The sequence below is a fragment of the Zea mays genome, chromosome 9, assembly GCF_902167145.1.
Source record: "Zea mays cultivar B73 chromosome 9, Zm-B73-REFERENCE-NAM-5.0, whole genome shotgun sequence".
Taxonomy (NCBI): domain Eukaryota; kingdom Viridiplantae; phylum Streptophyta; class Magnoliopsida; order Poales; family Poaceae; genus Zea; species Zea mays.
Window position 1 is genome coordinate 117,622,710 of NC_050104.1, and position 14,880 is coordinate 117,637,589.

Below are 14,880 nucleotides of genomic sequence, written 5' to 3' on the forward strand. Positions count from 1 at the left end.
TTGGAGAGATCAGCCTTCGAAACAGTAGACTTTCCGAAGTCCAAGTGGTTGGGCTTGCTTGGCATGGCAATACGATAATCATCTTCGGGATCAGTTTCCTCAATATCTTCTTCTTCTGCTTCGGCAGTTGCTTGTTCTGCTTGTTCTGCATCATCACTGGGGATTTTTCCGAAGTTACCAGCCCGAATCGTTGCATCGCTTCGGAGATAGGAACAGTCTCCGAACCTTCAGCTTCGCCTCCCTCACGCTCAACCCTAGCGGTAGAGCGCACTCTGGCCATTTAATTCTGAATTTGTGGCAATTGAATACTTTTTCTTCTTCCGAAGTTTTTCGTCTGACGAAGCAGGCTTCAGGCTGGAGCTTCGTTCGATTCCGAGAGTCAAGCTTCGGCTATGGTTAAAAATTTTGGCAGCAAAACAGTGCAAATAGCAATGAATGCTGTGGTAACTTCACACCTACTCGTCTGTTTATATAGTGCTGCAGGTAAGAAGGCGAAACGCCAGGATTTTTACACCAGGCGGACAGCCGCTTGCACTCCCTGCGTGGTGGACCGCAGAGACCAAACAGTAACTCTGCAAGGTGGGACCGTTACGCGCTGGGAAACTAAATCGTTTCTCGACAACGAGCTCAGGGAAGGTGTTTTTTGGACCTTCGGCTTCCCGAAGCTTAAGAGACTTTTTTCACGAATCAAGCTCGTTACGAAAAACGATCTAGTACCGCGAAAGGGGCTACTGTTGGGACTATGCTTCGTCGCCGAAGGTCTTGAAGGAAGAAGCAGCTTTCGGCTGAAGCTGTTCGTATGAGATGACCGAAGGTTCTTACTCATGAAGCTTCGGTATTACAAACCGACTTAAAAGTAGAATGACCCTCCAGTCCATAAGAGCTTAGGTCGCTGTCGTAATCCTTTATAAGGGGCATAATTGTAATTTCTCACAGGCTGTGTCCTGTGCCTATAAATAGTGAACAGTATTCTCTTACTGTTCACGGATTCCTGTTTTCCTGCAATCGCATCATTTGAGAACCAATCTTTGTCAAGGCAGAGGTATGATTGTATTCAATAATTAAATATATTGAGAAAATATGATATGGTTCATTTATGATTCATTTATCTCTTTATTTTATGTTACCTTATACAATTTATTAAAGCACAATTACGAAGACTTAACCTTCATAACTGTTCTGACATCAACCTTCATCCAAGGTTCATTATCCTTAAGGGAATAATGCTTCGTGGATGAAGGACATTAACATTTAACATTTTATGTTGCCTTGTTCTTAATTCATAGCATTTGAGAACAAGTCCCCAACACGAGGGATCTAAGAATAACCTTGACCACTTCATGGTCATCCCATTTTATGCTTCCGAGGTTGCGCACTTGATTGACCATGGTCTTGAGCCGGTTGTACATGGTTTGCAGCTCTTCTCCTTTATTGAGGATGAATCAACCGAGCTCTCCCTCGATCGTCTCTTGCTTGGTGATCTTGGTCACCTCGTCCCCTTCGTGCGCCGTTTTGAGGACGTCCCAAATTTTTTTGGCATTCTTTAACCCTTGAACCTTATTATACTCCTCTCGACATAAAGAGGAGAGGAGTATAGAAGTTACTTGGGAGTTAAAGTTCCTAATTTGGGTGGCCTCGTTCGAGTCATAGTCCTCGTCCCCCACCTGGGTGGTGCCTGTGCTCCAAATTCAACAATGTCTCATATGCTTTCGTGGAGTGAGATTATATGATGCCTCATTTTATCACTCCACATACAATAATCTTCACCATCAAAAAATGGTGGTTTTCCTAAGGGAACATAAAGTAGAGGAGCGCGCTTGGAAATACGGGGATAGCGTAGGGGCATCTTACTATACTTCTTGCGCTCATGGCGCTTAGAAGTAGTGGAAGACTCGGTGCTGGATGTGGAGTGTGTTGAAGAGTCGGTCTCGTAGTAGACCACCTTCTTCATCTTCTTTTTCTTCTTGTCACCCTTCCGATGTGACTTGATGGAGGAAGAGGATTCCTCCTTGTACTTGTTGCCGGACTCCCTTGATGGAGTCTTTCCCGAGCCCGTGGGCTTGTCTCCGGTTACGATTTCCCTCTTGGTGTGATCTCCAGACATCACTTCAAGTATGTTAGACTCTTAATGAAGCACTGGTTCTGATACCAATTGAAAGTCGCCTAGAGGGGAGTGAATAGGCGAAACCTGAAATTTATAAACTTAAACTTGCACTAAGGTTGGGGCTAGCGTTAGAATTAAATCTGAGTGCGGAAGATTGTTTCTCTTGCTATGAGTTGCTCAAATAATGCGGATGATGTTTGGGAGCAAACTCAAATCAATACTAGCAAGGAAACGTTAGAAAGAGGAAATGGGGAAATCAAATCAAATGGAAATCAACACAAGTGAACATGGTGATTTGTTTTACTGAGGTTCGGTTCCAAAGAACCTAGTCCCCGTTGAGGAGGCCACAAAGGCCGTGTCTATTCAACCATTTCCCTCTCTCAAACGGTCACTTAGACTGGATGAGCCTTTTCCTTAATCAAACGGGTCACTAAGACCCCGCAAGGACCACCACACATTCTTAGGTGACTCTTGCTAGCTTTACAAAGCACTTAGGAATTAGAAAGAGAAAGGAAGAAGGCAATCCAAGCAACAAGAGCGCAAATGAACAAAAATGATCCTCTCTCAAGTTTCTAAGCACTAGAGTTGATTTTGGAAACTTGGAGTGGATTAAATGCTTTGAATGTGTCTTTGAGTGGTTGGCTTTGCTCTTGTATTGAATGGGAAGTTTAGAATACTTGTATGGCTTTGAATGAGGTGGTTGGGGGGTATTTATAGCCCCCAACCACTTCCTAGTCGTTGGCTGTTTTTGCTGTCGATGGGCGCACCAGACATTCCACTGTTCATTGTCCGGTGCGCGCCACGTCAGCTATTCGTTAGGGTTTGGAGCAGTTGACCGTTGGTGTCTTCTGTCTTCAAGCGGCACCGGACAGTCCGGTGGCACACGGGACATGCCCGGTGCGTTCTGACTTTCTGCTCTGACTTCTAACTTGCACTGTTCACTGTGGCAGTCGACCGTTGGCGCGCAGGGAGCCGTTGCTCCGCTGGCTCATCGGACAGTCCGGTGAATTATAGCGAAGTGCGCCCATTGAATTCCCAAGAGTGGCTGGTTCGTTGCGCGCGGGCCTGGTGCACCCGACACTGTCCGGTGTGCCAAAGGCAACACACTCTAAGTCATTTTGTTCTAAATAAATTTGAGTCCCCAACTGAATTTCTTTCTTGGTTAATGTTTAACCTTATGCACCTGAGATAAATGACATCTAGACAAACTAGTTAGTCCACGTGGTTTGTGTTGGATGTCAACCACCAAAATCGATTATAGGAAATGATTAAGTCCATTTCCCTTTCAGCTTCCTCGGCTTGGCGGGCTACTACCGCAATTTCGTGCACAACTACGGCACCATCACCGCCCCGCTCACCGCCCTCCTCAAGAGGGATAGAATCTCATGGTCGGATGAGGCCACTGTCGTGTTTGCCACCCTCAAGGATGCAGTGACCTTGCCCCGGTCCTTGCCATGCCGGACTTCTCCAAGACGTTCACCGTCGAGTGCAACGCCTCGTCACATGGCTTTGGGGCGATGCTGGTCCAGGATAGCCACCCCATAGCCTTCTTCAGCTGACCGGTGGCGCCTCGCCATCATGCGCTCGCCGCATATGAGCGCCAACTGATCAGCCTTGTGCACGAGGTGCGCTAGTGGAGGCCATATCTATGGGGCCGACGCTTCATCTTCAGGACTGATCACTACAGCCTCAAGTACCTCCTCGACTAGCGTCTCTCCACGATTCCCCAACACCAATGGGTGGGGAAACTCCTGGGCTTCGACTTCGCCGTTGAGTACAAGCCGGGACATGCCAGAGGATGATGCGGTCTTGGTGATGTCCGCACCTCGTTTCGACTTCATTGAGCGCTCCGTCAGCAGCAGGAGTCTGATCCATCTCTCATTGCCTTGCGGGAGGAAATCCACGCCGGCTCGCGGGCGCTGCCATGGGCAATGGTGGATGGGATGGTGTAGTACACTTATAGTGGGTGGTCGTACGTCCCACCCTCGTCTGCCCTTCTTTAGGAGATAATGGTGGCCATCCACGAGGAGGGGCACGAAGGCATGTAGTGTTCCCTGCACCGGCTACGGCGTGACTTCCATTTTGCTAACATGAATAAGTTGGTGCGGGATATGGTTTGTGCACGCCTGACGTGCCAGCGCTTCAAATCCGAACACCTACACCCGGTTGGCCTCCTTCTATCGCTACCCGTGCCACAAGGGGTTTGGACGGACATTTCCATGGACTTCGTCGAGGCGCTGCCGCGCGTCCGAGGCAAGTATGTCATCTTGACGGTGGTGGACAGATTCAGCAAATACTGCCACTTCATTCCCCTTACGCACTCGTACTCCGCTGAGAGTGGCTCACGTCTTCTTCGTCAACATCGTGCGCCTCCACGGCGTGCCACAGTCCATCGTGTCGGATCGCGACATGGTGTTCACCTCCAACTTCTGGCGCGAGTTGATGCGCTTGAGCGGCACCAAGCTGCAGATGATGACGGCTTTCCACCCACAATCCGATGGCTAGTTAGAGTCCGCTAATTGGGTCATCATCATGTACCTGTGGTGTCTTACAGGTGATCGGCCACGCGATTGGTTGCGCTGGCTCCCTTGGGCGGAGTACGTCTTCAACACAGCTTACCGGTCGTCGTTGTGGGAGACGCCATTCCGCGTCGTCTACGGCCGCGACCCTCCATCCATTCGGTCTTATGAGATGGGCGAGACGCGGGTGGCTGCGGTGGCCAGGACCATGGAGGAACGCGCGGAGTTCCTGGAGGACATCCGCGCCCGGCTGCTGCAAGCTCAAGCGCTCCAGAAGAGCCACTAGGATAGGGGACACCGCAAGGTCGCTCACCAAGTCGGCGATTGGGTGCTCCTTCGCCTGCGGCAGTGCCGCACGACGTCCATGCACCCGTCCGTCGTCAATAAGCTGAAGCCTCCCTTCTACGAGTCGTACCGCGTCGCCGAGCGCATAAATGATGTCGCTGTTCGCTTTGATCTGCCGCCCCAAGCTCGCCTATACGATGTCTTCTACGTCGGCCTCCTCAAGAAGTTCCACGGCTTGGCGCTGCAAGCTCCACTGCCCCTACCGACGGTCCAGCATCAGGGGCGGGCCCATGTAGAAGCAAGGGTATTCAATTAAATAACCATTATTTTTTGCAACAAAATTTATGTATATATATCAATATTATATCTATGCACTGAAATATTGTAAAAACATAAAATAACACCGTTTTACAGCTATTTGGCCCAAACTTCGCTTTTTGCTGGTCTTTTTCATTTTCCTACCATGTGACTAGGAATATCAATCACGTGGTTGGGACACGAGTATATAGTTTACAAATTCATAATTACGAGACAAAATTCAATCCATACCTATACTCATATACGTTTGTAGGTATAGATTTGTACTCATGTCAGATACCCATCGGGTAACAGTTATGGATACGGTATATCCATACCCATGAAAAATTTACCAATGGATACCTTATTATATTCATACTCATATATGTGGATAATAAATTATACCATATTTGTGTTCGATGGATAATTATCTATACCACATAAATAACAAATTTAAGCTATTAAAAAAATGTGCCCACTAAAATTCCGAATATCCATCCTCTAATTCCTAGGCCCGCCCCTGTCCACCGTGGCGCAGTGGTGCCTGAACCAGAGCGTGCTGTCAAGTGTTGTCAAGACACGCTTAGCCCGAGGGGTGCGCCAGGTGCTCGTTCGCTGGAAGGGTACCTCACCAGCATCAGCCACCTGGGAGGACGTCGACACCTTCACCGCGTGCTACCCTCAGTTCCAGCTTGATGATGATCTGCCTTTCGAGGAGGGGAGAGATGTCATGTGGGGGCGCACGTACACTAACGTCGTCGGACGCGTGACGTGCGCCGAGCTGCTGAGCGCGCCGAGCGCCTGGTTAAGGAAAAGGCCACCGAAAGTGGCTAGGAGAGAAATTAGGAGATTTGATTGTTGGTTTTTATTATTAGCTCCTTAAGTTTAGACAGGTTTGTTGGGCCAAGGACCATATCTACCATGTACCGCACATGGAGAGATATCAAAGTAAATTACCTATCTAATCTCTTTTTCTACTCTCATCTAAGGCCCTGTTTGGTTTGGGGTGACTAAAGTTTAGTGACTAATGTTTAGTCACTTTTAGTCTCTAAAGAAGCAAACATGGTGACTAAAGTGGGGTGACTAAATTTTAGTTCTTTAGTCACTAAGAGGGTGACTAAAAGAGACTAAAGTAGTATTTTTACCTTATTTGTCCTCTCCACTTTCTTCTTATAGCAAACATCTATTAATTAATAGGGATAAAATAGTCATTATTCACAGCAATTAATGCCCTTTAGTCCGGTTTAGTCACTGGAACCAAACGGGATACTTTAGCGACTAAACTTTAGTCACTAAAATTTAGTCTAGTGACTAAGGAAACCAAACAGGGCCTAAGCCGGTGGCCAGGGGGTATAACCCAGCCGACAGGGAACAGCGGCGTGGGGTGTAACCCTGCCAGCGACCACAGACAGTCGTAGTCGAGGCCCTGCTACCTTGGGGCCCGAGGTCCTTGACACCCTGCTACCTTGGGGGCCGAGGTCCTTGACACCGGTGGACAAATATTTTGCAGGTGTTTTGCGAACATTTATTTGGTCGACTCGCACCACACTTGCCATCACCCGAGGCAACGGTTCACCATGTATTTATACCCAATATAAATCAAACGAAACCACACTTCATTTATTTTGTTCCTGTTCGTACCTGCTGGTCATCACTTCCGACAAATAGTTTAAAGAAAGAGCATCAAGAGTCAAGACTAAATCAGATGCAGATGGACAAAAAAAAACAGCAAAAAAATATAGCTTGCTGATCTGCTAGAATTCTTATACATACAGCTGCACTGCAATCCAAAGATACATGGCGTAGCAACTCGAGCTGTTCGTTGCACCAGTGTTCATATGGTCAGCTGACGTAACGCTTCCCCAGCAAGGAACAAGGTCACATCTAAATTCTTATGTAATGTAAAGCTGCAGCATGTGATCAATAGTATATCACCAACAAACACAGAGCGGACGGTCTAATTACAATAGCCCCAGAGCTCAGAATCACAAAGATTCCTCCTCCGCAGCCATACCCCCTCCTGAGTAAATTAGAACCAAAAGCCTAACAGCTAGGGAAAAAATCTACAACAATTACAGCAAGTTTTCGTTTCCTCGATCCCACATCATCGTCATGGGCTGAATCCCCAATCCCCCAAGTATAGTGCAGTGACTGAAGAACACACCGCCCAAGTTCTACATGCAGGTACCTGTCAATAAAGGCACAATTCCACAAATTTCACAAGATTAGCAACTGGTAGTAAAAAATCGAACAGACCTCAAAAAGTTTGAACCAACTACATACATGCTCGTCGCAGACCAGTCCGGTGCAGAATGATCTTCAGAGCCATCATTGCCATGATAATTGCTTGTATGTAGACCTTTCTGAGTCCCAGCTGCCATCAGGTTCCTTTCTCTTTGTTCCTACAACTGGCATCTGGTAGATTCTTCCTTGATCCTCCACAAAGCCGTGTGGGGGTGGGATCAAATTTTGTCTGACTGGTAAAGGTACCCGTTCATCCTTTCCTTCTAAATCTATACTTCCAGGGCCTGAGTTAAGATCAAGGCCCTGACTTTCCCATTTACGATTACTGTCTCGTCCACTGCTGCTGCTACCCTCAGCAAGGTTTATAGCAAACTGCCTTAAATGTTGGGGAGTTAACGCTCCAGCTGGCCCAACAAAAGAAGGGGAGACAGTTGGAAAGTATGGAACTCCTGGAGATGCAGAATTATTAAATGTTGCTGATCCAATTGAAAATGCCGGTGTTTGAAGGTGAACACTGGGAGGAAAAGGGAATCCTGGATACTGATATGCAGGCGGATGATAAACCATCGCTGGAGACGTTGAAACAACTGGAGGCCTGCAGGGATCACCTCCGAATTGGCCAGCATCAGCTGTAGGCGCAATGATCCTTTGGGCCCCAGCTGCTGCCTCAATTGGGTATGGCTGTTCTCTAGTTGGTAAAAAAGATTGTATAGCTACTGGACCACAAGGGCTGGCAGAGGCAAGCCATGGTGATATATTACTCATGGCAGCACTATTCATCCTAACAGGAACTTGTGGTAGGAATTGAATACTGCTTGTATTTTTAGAAGGTAGGCTCTTTGGTGCAGCTTCAGTGCCAACATCATCAAGACCTGGTCCACTATTAAGATCAAAGTCCCTCGAGCTATTCAGGCCAGCATTAGAGAAAACTCCATGTAACGATCTTGTTGACAACAATGGCACTTCAACTCTGTGCGAAGCACTTGGCACAAATTGGCCATTATCTGCAACTTCATCAGCTCTGTTCAGATCAAATTCAATACCAGCGCTTCGTGAAGAGCCATCTCGACTTCTCGTATTTCCAGATTCAGAACAGGTAGTTTGTGCAGAACTCTGTGGGATATCTTCCTCAAGAGCTTGATCATCGGCAACATTCAAATCAAAACCAAGCGTGGGACGAGACTGCTTACCAGCAGCATGAGAAACTGAAATGTCGCGTGCAGCAACAGGCATCTCCAAAATCTTCCTTGGTTCGGCAGGACGAAATGCACTTGTAGCTGCTGAACCTTTCCACCCAATCTCCGGCTTTGCTCTTAGCAGGTTTTCTGGAGGAACAAAGGGTCCTTTAGCTGGTGCAGCTACTGTAACTGAAGCTGGCTGCAACCCAGTTGTAATAGGCGAAGTGAATGGCAAAATCCCAGTTAAATGGATTGCTGAAGAACATACAACAGGCGAGATAGTTGGCTCAGACTGATGCCCATCATCTCCAGGTATTCCTTCATTCAAGTCGAAATCAAGCTTGGCTGTAGCATTTGACTTGGTGTTAGCGGCTAGAGAAGAACCTTCGTCTGATAAGACATGGTCTTCTTTTTCGTCCTCTTTTCCACTCACACCATCACTGGATTTCTTTGAACTCTGCTTTGCACTTTGCTCGCTTTGATGAGAATTGACACCTTCAGATTTTACATGGCTATTGGATTCACTTGAACTGTCTTTTGATTCTTTAATCTCCTTATTCACATTTGCCACACCAACTGGAGATGCTGCTGCTACAACTAGTTTGGGAACATCAGGCAAAAAGGAAGAAGCATGTTCCTTCTTTTCAGCCTCGTTCTGCACTATGCTACTATTGCCCAGGACATCAGTTTTTCTCACCTCTGCAGCCATCAAATCTAATTTGCCAGCCATACTGTCACGTCTATCAAAGGCTCCTGGGTTGTCCGATACACTCAGAAGCTGCTTATGATTAGTTGATTTTAACAAACCCTGTGCCTGTTTGTCAGCAGCAGACAATGCAGATTCCCCAGCATGAACCAATCTTGAATTTCTACTGGAAACAACCAAGCTACACTGGCTGCCCAATGCAGATTCCATGGCACCATCCTTGTCTGTACTGCCATCTTCAACATTCCCATGGGCAGTACAGGCATCCTGACTTTCACCTGCAGATGAATACATATTAGACATATTGACAACTTTAGTATTAGCTGAGTGGCGCAAATTGAAGTTTTGATCATGTTCACCTTTGGAATCAATTGAAGCATGCTGAGAGTTGCATTTGTTTGCAATCTTGGCTTCAACTTCATGGGTTTCAATCTTAGCTGAAGATACAACTGCTTTTGAATATGGTAGCTCAGGAGATGGCGTAGTTTGGCGTTGTTCATCCATTGAAACCAAACAAGCATCATTTTTTACTTCCTTCCCCATGGCACCTTTCTTAGCATCTGCTTGCCCTGGATGTGATGGGCCCATGTCACTTTCTACTTTAACCTTTCCAATGTTGTCACTCTCACGGGCCAATTTCTTTGCAGAAGAACTTCTGGGTGAAGAAACTGGGGAAACCAATTCAGATTTAGATATTTCCCCTGCCACACTAGCAAGAAGATTCATAGCTGCGTCATCTCCAGCTTGCCGTGAATGACTAGCTTCAGAGTACTTGATTTCAATAAGAGCATTCATTGGGCTGAACAGAGTTCCCACCTTAGTTTCACTGACATCTTTTTCATTCATATGTGACGAGCATGCAACTCGTGATGCATGTGCATCCTTAACAGAATCGTCGGGTGTCCTGCTGTTGTCATCATCTAATATAGCACACGGCGATTTATCACCTTCCTCTGAACCAGCAGCTCCGTCGTTGCTGTGCCAAGACTCTGTGTTAGCATCAGATGCTAAATGAGGCCGAGAATTTTCAGTCTTCCCTTTCACCCAGCGCTCAGTCTGATCATGCCTATCTGCAACCACAGGAGATGAAGCTCTATCCCCAGTTACAGATGGGCCATCAAAAGATCCAGCACTTGCACTATTAGCAGGACTACGACCAGGATTTGGAAAGCGAACAATCAATCTATGATTATTTCCATGATCAGGTGGCATATCAACTCCTTTTTCAGAAGCTGTTCCAGTTTGAGATGACTTGTCCTGTAGCAATGATCGATCAAGGGAGACAGATCTTCCTACAGAAGCTTCCTTCAGGTTCCCTGAAACAAGACCATTGTTTGCCTTTCGATGGCTTCGTGAAGAACTTTCAGAAGTTTTGCTAGCACCACCAGAAGCAGCAGTTGAACTTCTTGCATCCTTCGATGGCTCACTAGATATTGACTGGCTGTTGTTCGGTGATTGGCTTGAACTGCTGCTTTTCTCCTCTTTTACAGTAGGCAGCTCAGGACCAGTTCCACCAGTTGATTTGCAGGGCTGATCCTTCAAATTGGTAGTAACATTTGTCGGTTGCACGTGTTGTGAATTTGACAAGGCAGATACCCCAGGGTTCAACTTCGCTTCAGCATCTGTGCCCCCAGGCTTATCAGTCAAAATTTTTGATGATGAAAGAGTGGGCACTGGATTTTTTGGACTGTTCTCACTTGAACCACCTCGTTTGGTACCAGCATTTGAAATTTCTTGGAAACCTGCTTTTCCTGACCAGGAAACAGATTGACCTGAAACTAAAGGTTTCACATCATTTGACTTCATCTCAGCATCAACACGCTTCTTCCAGTTCTCAACAAGACACTTAGCTTTCTTCTGAATCTCCAGATTTTTATGGCTACGAAGATGATTGACAGATTTCCCAATGCTACAACTTTGCAATGCACTGAGATTAATAGGCAATTTAGCTAATGCACGAAGCAGGGCCGAGAGAAGTTCGTCAATAGGCTTATCTGCTTCTTTAGGACTAGTCCCATCACCAGACTTCCCTTTGTGGGCCTCTTGAAGCCAACTGTCCAACACGGGAAGGCCCCTTGATTGCACAAATCTGCCGAGGCAATCAGGACTCTCTGTAGCCGCAATAACATCAGCAAGTATAACCCGACCACTAAGGTCTATCTTCTGCTCAGTTCGATCAAGTTGCATAAGATGTACAAGCTTTTCAACTGCTTCTGCATTTGGAAGCCCACCTTTTTCTGTTATCTTTGATATTTCAGACTTAATATCATCCAAGTTAAAGTTTCCAGGCTCACTCTCGTCAACCTTAAGTAGATGATCCCGATCCCGCTTAGCTGGATCAACTCCCTGTTCACTTCTATCTCTCTTCTTTCCTTTAGACAAACCACCATTTTGCGTACCAACTGAAGCAGTCTTCAGTTGTTGGGAAGCTGATGGACCATTTAAACGCTTTGGAGAGCGTCCACCTGATTGCAATGCGGCACGCATTTCTAGCCTTGTTCTGTGTAGAAGTCGATTTACTTCTTCCTGCCGTTTCTGGTTTTCAATTTCATATGTGAATAATAGATATATAATGAACAAAACAAGAAATAAATGATGAACTTACATTAATATAGTCCTTGTCAGTAAGCCACCATAAGCACTTGTTGTCTATATCGTACACGCGCCAACATACAAATGATGAAATTCCAGCTGGTAGTTCAACACCTTTACGTAAAAAGGCAACTTTGCAAGGATGCAGTAGAGAAACAGCAGATGCTTCGTCCTGGTGGAAAGAGTAGAAGATCTCGTTTGGGGCAGCGCTGAGTTGTATATCCTTGTTAAGCTTCACGTCGGTAGGTCTATAAAGCCAACTAACACGTAATTTGGGATGTGCTTCTTCCTTTTTCTCAATCCAACGTATCAATCCAATGAACGGAGGAGCACCGACAGCCCGAAAAAGAGCACAATCCCCTACTCTAATTTCACGACCGTCCTGAAAATTAAACAGCGTGTTAAAAAGTCATCCAATGACCAGCATGTTGCTCCATTCTCTTGTTAGTTAGGTACAAGTTCAACAATTACAACCTCACACTCACAGTCACAGTGCTCGTTATGTTAGCAATCAAACAAGCAGCGGGCAACTGTGTTATTGAAATGAACACCGGCACAAGCAAGGTCTGCCTTGCATCATTTGCAGAAAGTAAAAATACAGCTGCAATAGGAAACTAAGTAATTTGTTAACCCATGCATGCTTATTCACTGGATGACACTTCCCCACGTCGTTTGCAAGGAAAAATTAAATAGGAGATCCTTTCATATGGCGTAACAAAATTGCCAATTTGATAGTGAGCCTGTTCACAGAATTTGATACAATGACGCAAAAGGAACTCCATGCCAATATTTACATATTAGCATGATTGCAGTCGGTAGTAGCACACCCAAACTCAACAGTTTACTCGACCCAAAACCTCAACACGTCCGCCACATGAGCAATCTAGTTATCTACTACTGCAGAAGCTTCAAATAGGTACAAGGAGGGAGAAAAAGGGTTAGCAAACCTCAGTCAGTCTAAACCCACCAAGTTTAGCAAGCAAGTAATACCTAACGAAGACGCACCTTTACAAAGGAACCGGGTGACACTGGGCGAGGAAGATCGATGCACTCCTGCTGCGCCGCCGATTCGGGCGGAAGAGAAGTCGTCCGAGACGGGGGAACAGATGAACCAGAAGGAGAAGTAGCTGGTCCTTGTGCCGGTGGTGGTGGAGCTTCTGCCTCTACGCGTGCCGCTGGCCACATGAGCCGAACGAGACGCCGCCTCCTGACGTCACACCCCTCAGCGCCGCGCCACCCATGCATATCCGGCTCGCTGCATCTTCCCCAACGTCGCCGCCGAACCCTCCTCCTCGCCGAGCTCCGGCGCCGCGTCGCACCACCATCACCAGATCACCGGCACTAACCCTAGGCCCTCCGAAACCCTAGATCCGCGAGCCTCCGCTCTGCGCGCATCCGGACCACCCGAATTCGAGTCCAATCGGCCGATTCGGGCGGACCGCCTCACCCGGCGGGAGCTCGAATCCGGCGGAATCGACGGGCTCCGGTCGGGCTCGATTGGGGGTTTCCAGGCTCTGGGTCAGCGGAGTGGGCTCGGCGGCTTGGACTCGATCCGAGGTGGGGCGGAGGCGGAGAGAGAAAAGGGACAGGGGCAGGGCACAACAGAGACGGCGAGCGAGGTCGGGTCGAGAGATGGGGAGAGAGAAGAGATGATGTCTCGTCTCGACTTGTCCTTGCAGGTCAGGGTCATGACCATGAGAACAATGCAGGATGGGCAAATTCGACCATGCACAGTGACCGCAGCCGCAGGGGACCTTCTGTGCCTGCGCGGCGACGCCGTTCATGTGAAGCCAGTGCACTCCACACGATGCGAAAGTCAAGGCATATCAAACACGGCTTGTGATTTGACACTAGTTGGATTTTTTATTGTGTTTTTAATCCTTTATTTCGGTATTTTACCATATCATGGACTATTATGTGATGTTTTAGGGCTAGTCCTAACAGTCATTCAGGAAATAAAACAAGAATCATGTAGAAATAGTTATGTGACATAAATTTATGATGTTATCACTATGGAAGTGAATTTTCAGCTATGAATGAACACAATAACGAGTTAGTAATAGGTAGCCATTGGGAAAACGAGATGCGAACACTTTTGTCCAAGAGTTGAGCTAATATTGTCAATTTTTTAATAACCAATAGGATTGGAATATGGAGGTCTTGTTAATTCATCTAGCTCCCATGGTTACTCATTTATCTATAATCCTCGCATTTATTTACCCAAACCACACCTCTGCATATAGACGACATCGGTCGGGCCATTTAGTTAAATCAGCGTAAAATGTTAAAAAACAGTGTAGGATGTGGGTTTAAACCCACACCTTGATAGAAGAAGGTTGCGATACACTGGGCGAAGTTGTGTAGCCAATAAGACATCACGCTCAGGTGTTTATAATACTGAATATAAATTATACATATATATATATATATATGATTTTTTAAAAAAATAAAAAATAATCGTGACGGGCCAGCACTACGGGCGAGGCTACGGCCCAAGCACCGCACGACGCTCGCGTCGGGTTGGCCCAGACACTATTAAATGGGTCGTGCCTCGGGCCGGCTCGCCAGACATGGCTCATTTAGCCATTTATACCTCCGTACGATAATGATGGTCCTCGTCTCAGTTGCCACCATCTCGTTCACTATCATGCTTCTTTTCTCTCTCCCCTCATGCCTTCACCTCCGCACCACCCCATTTTCGGTAGAGGGCACAGGAGCAGGCGCCTCCTCCCCGTATTCGTCCGACACCAGCCCCGACACCGACTAGTGCAGTGGCTATTGCATGTCCACGAGGACGTTTCACATCATGTGCGCACCATCGTTTTCACCGTCGTCTGACGTCCCGTTTGTCTTCCCGGCCTTCGTCCTGTTCTTCCTCCCCAACTAGTTGCTCCCGCCCACGGTCGCAGTCAGTCATGCTCCTGGCCTTTCTCTGTGTGTGTCGTCGAGAGGACA

General features: G+C 47.0%; 1 protein-coding gene across 2 annotated transcripts; it reads right to left on the reverse strand.

Moving 5' to 3' along the window:
- Positions 1–6,919: 6,919 nt before the first annotated feature.
- On the reverse strand, positions 6,920–13,756 carry LOC103638899 (uncharacterized). Of its 2 annotated transcripts, none has more exons than XM_008661683.3 (5): positions 12,931–13,756; positions 11,939–12,307; positions 9,693–11,868; positions 7,489–9,611; positions 6,920–7,393 (listed from the first exon to the last, which is right to left on the reverse strand). In XM_008661683.3, the coding sequence occupies exons 1-4, from the start codon at positions 13,168–13,170 to the stop codon at positions 7,534–7,536; spliced, it is 4,863 nt and encodes a 1,620-aa protein (XP_008659905.1). In that variant the 5' UTR covers positions 13,171–13,756; the 3' UTR covers positions 6,920–7,393; positions 7,489–7,533. The 2 variants fall into 2 exon arrangements, with proteins under 2 accessions (XP_008659905.1, XP_008659906.1); XM_008661684.3 differs by having other exon boundaries at positions 9,693–11,859; positions 12,931–13,717.
- Between the last annotated feature and the right edge of the window lie 1,124 nt (positions 13,757–14,880).

Excerpts from the sequence above, each read along its gene's own strand:
- LOC103638899 (XM_008661683.3), bottom strand. The coding sequence starts at position 13,170 with ATGCATGGGTGGCGCGGCGCTGAGGGGTGTGACGTCAGGAGGCGGCGT. Across the intron at positions 11,869-11,938 it reads CTGACAAGGACTATATTAAT|AAACGGCAGGAAGAAGTAAA; the intron begins GTAAGTTCATCA and ends ATTGAAAACCAG. Across the intron at positions 9,612-9,692 it reads TGCTTCAATTGATTCCAAAG|GTGAAAGTCAGGATGCCTGT; the intron begins GTGAACATGATC and ends ATTCATCTGCAG.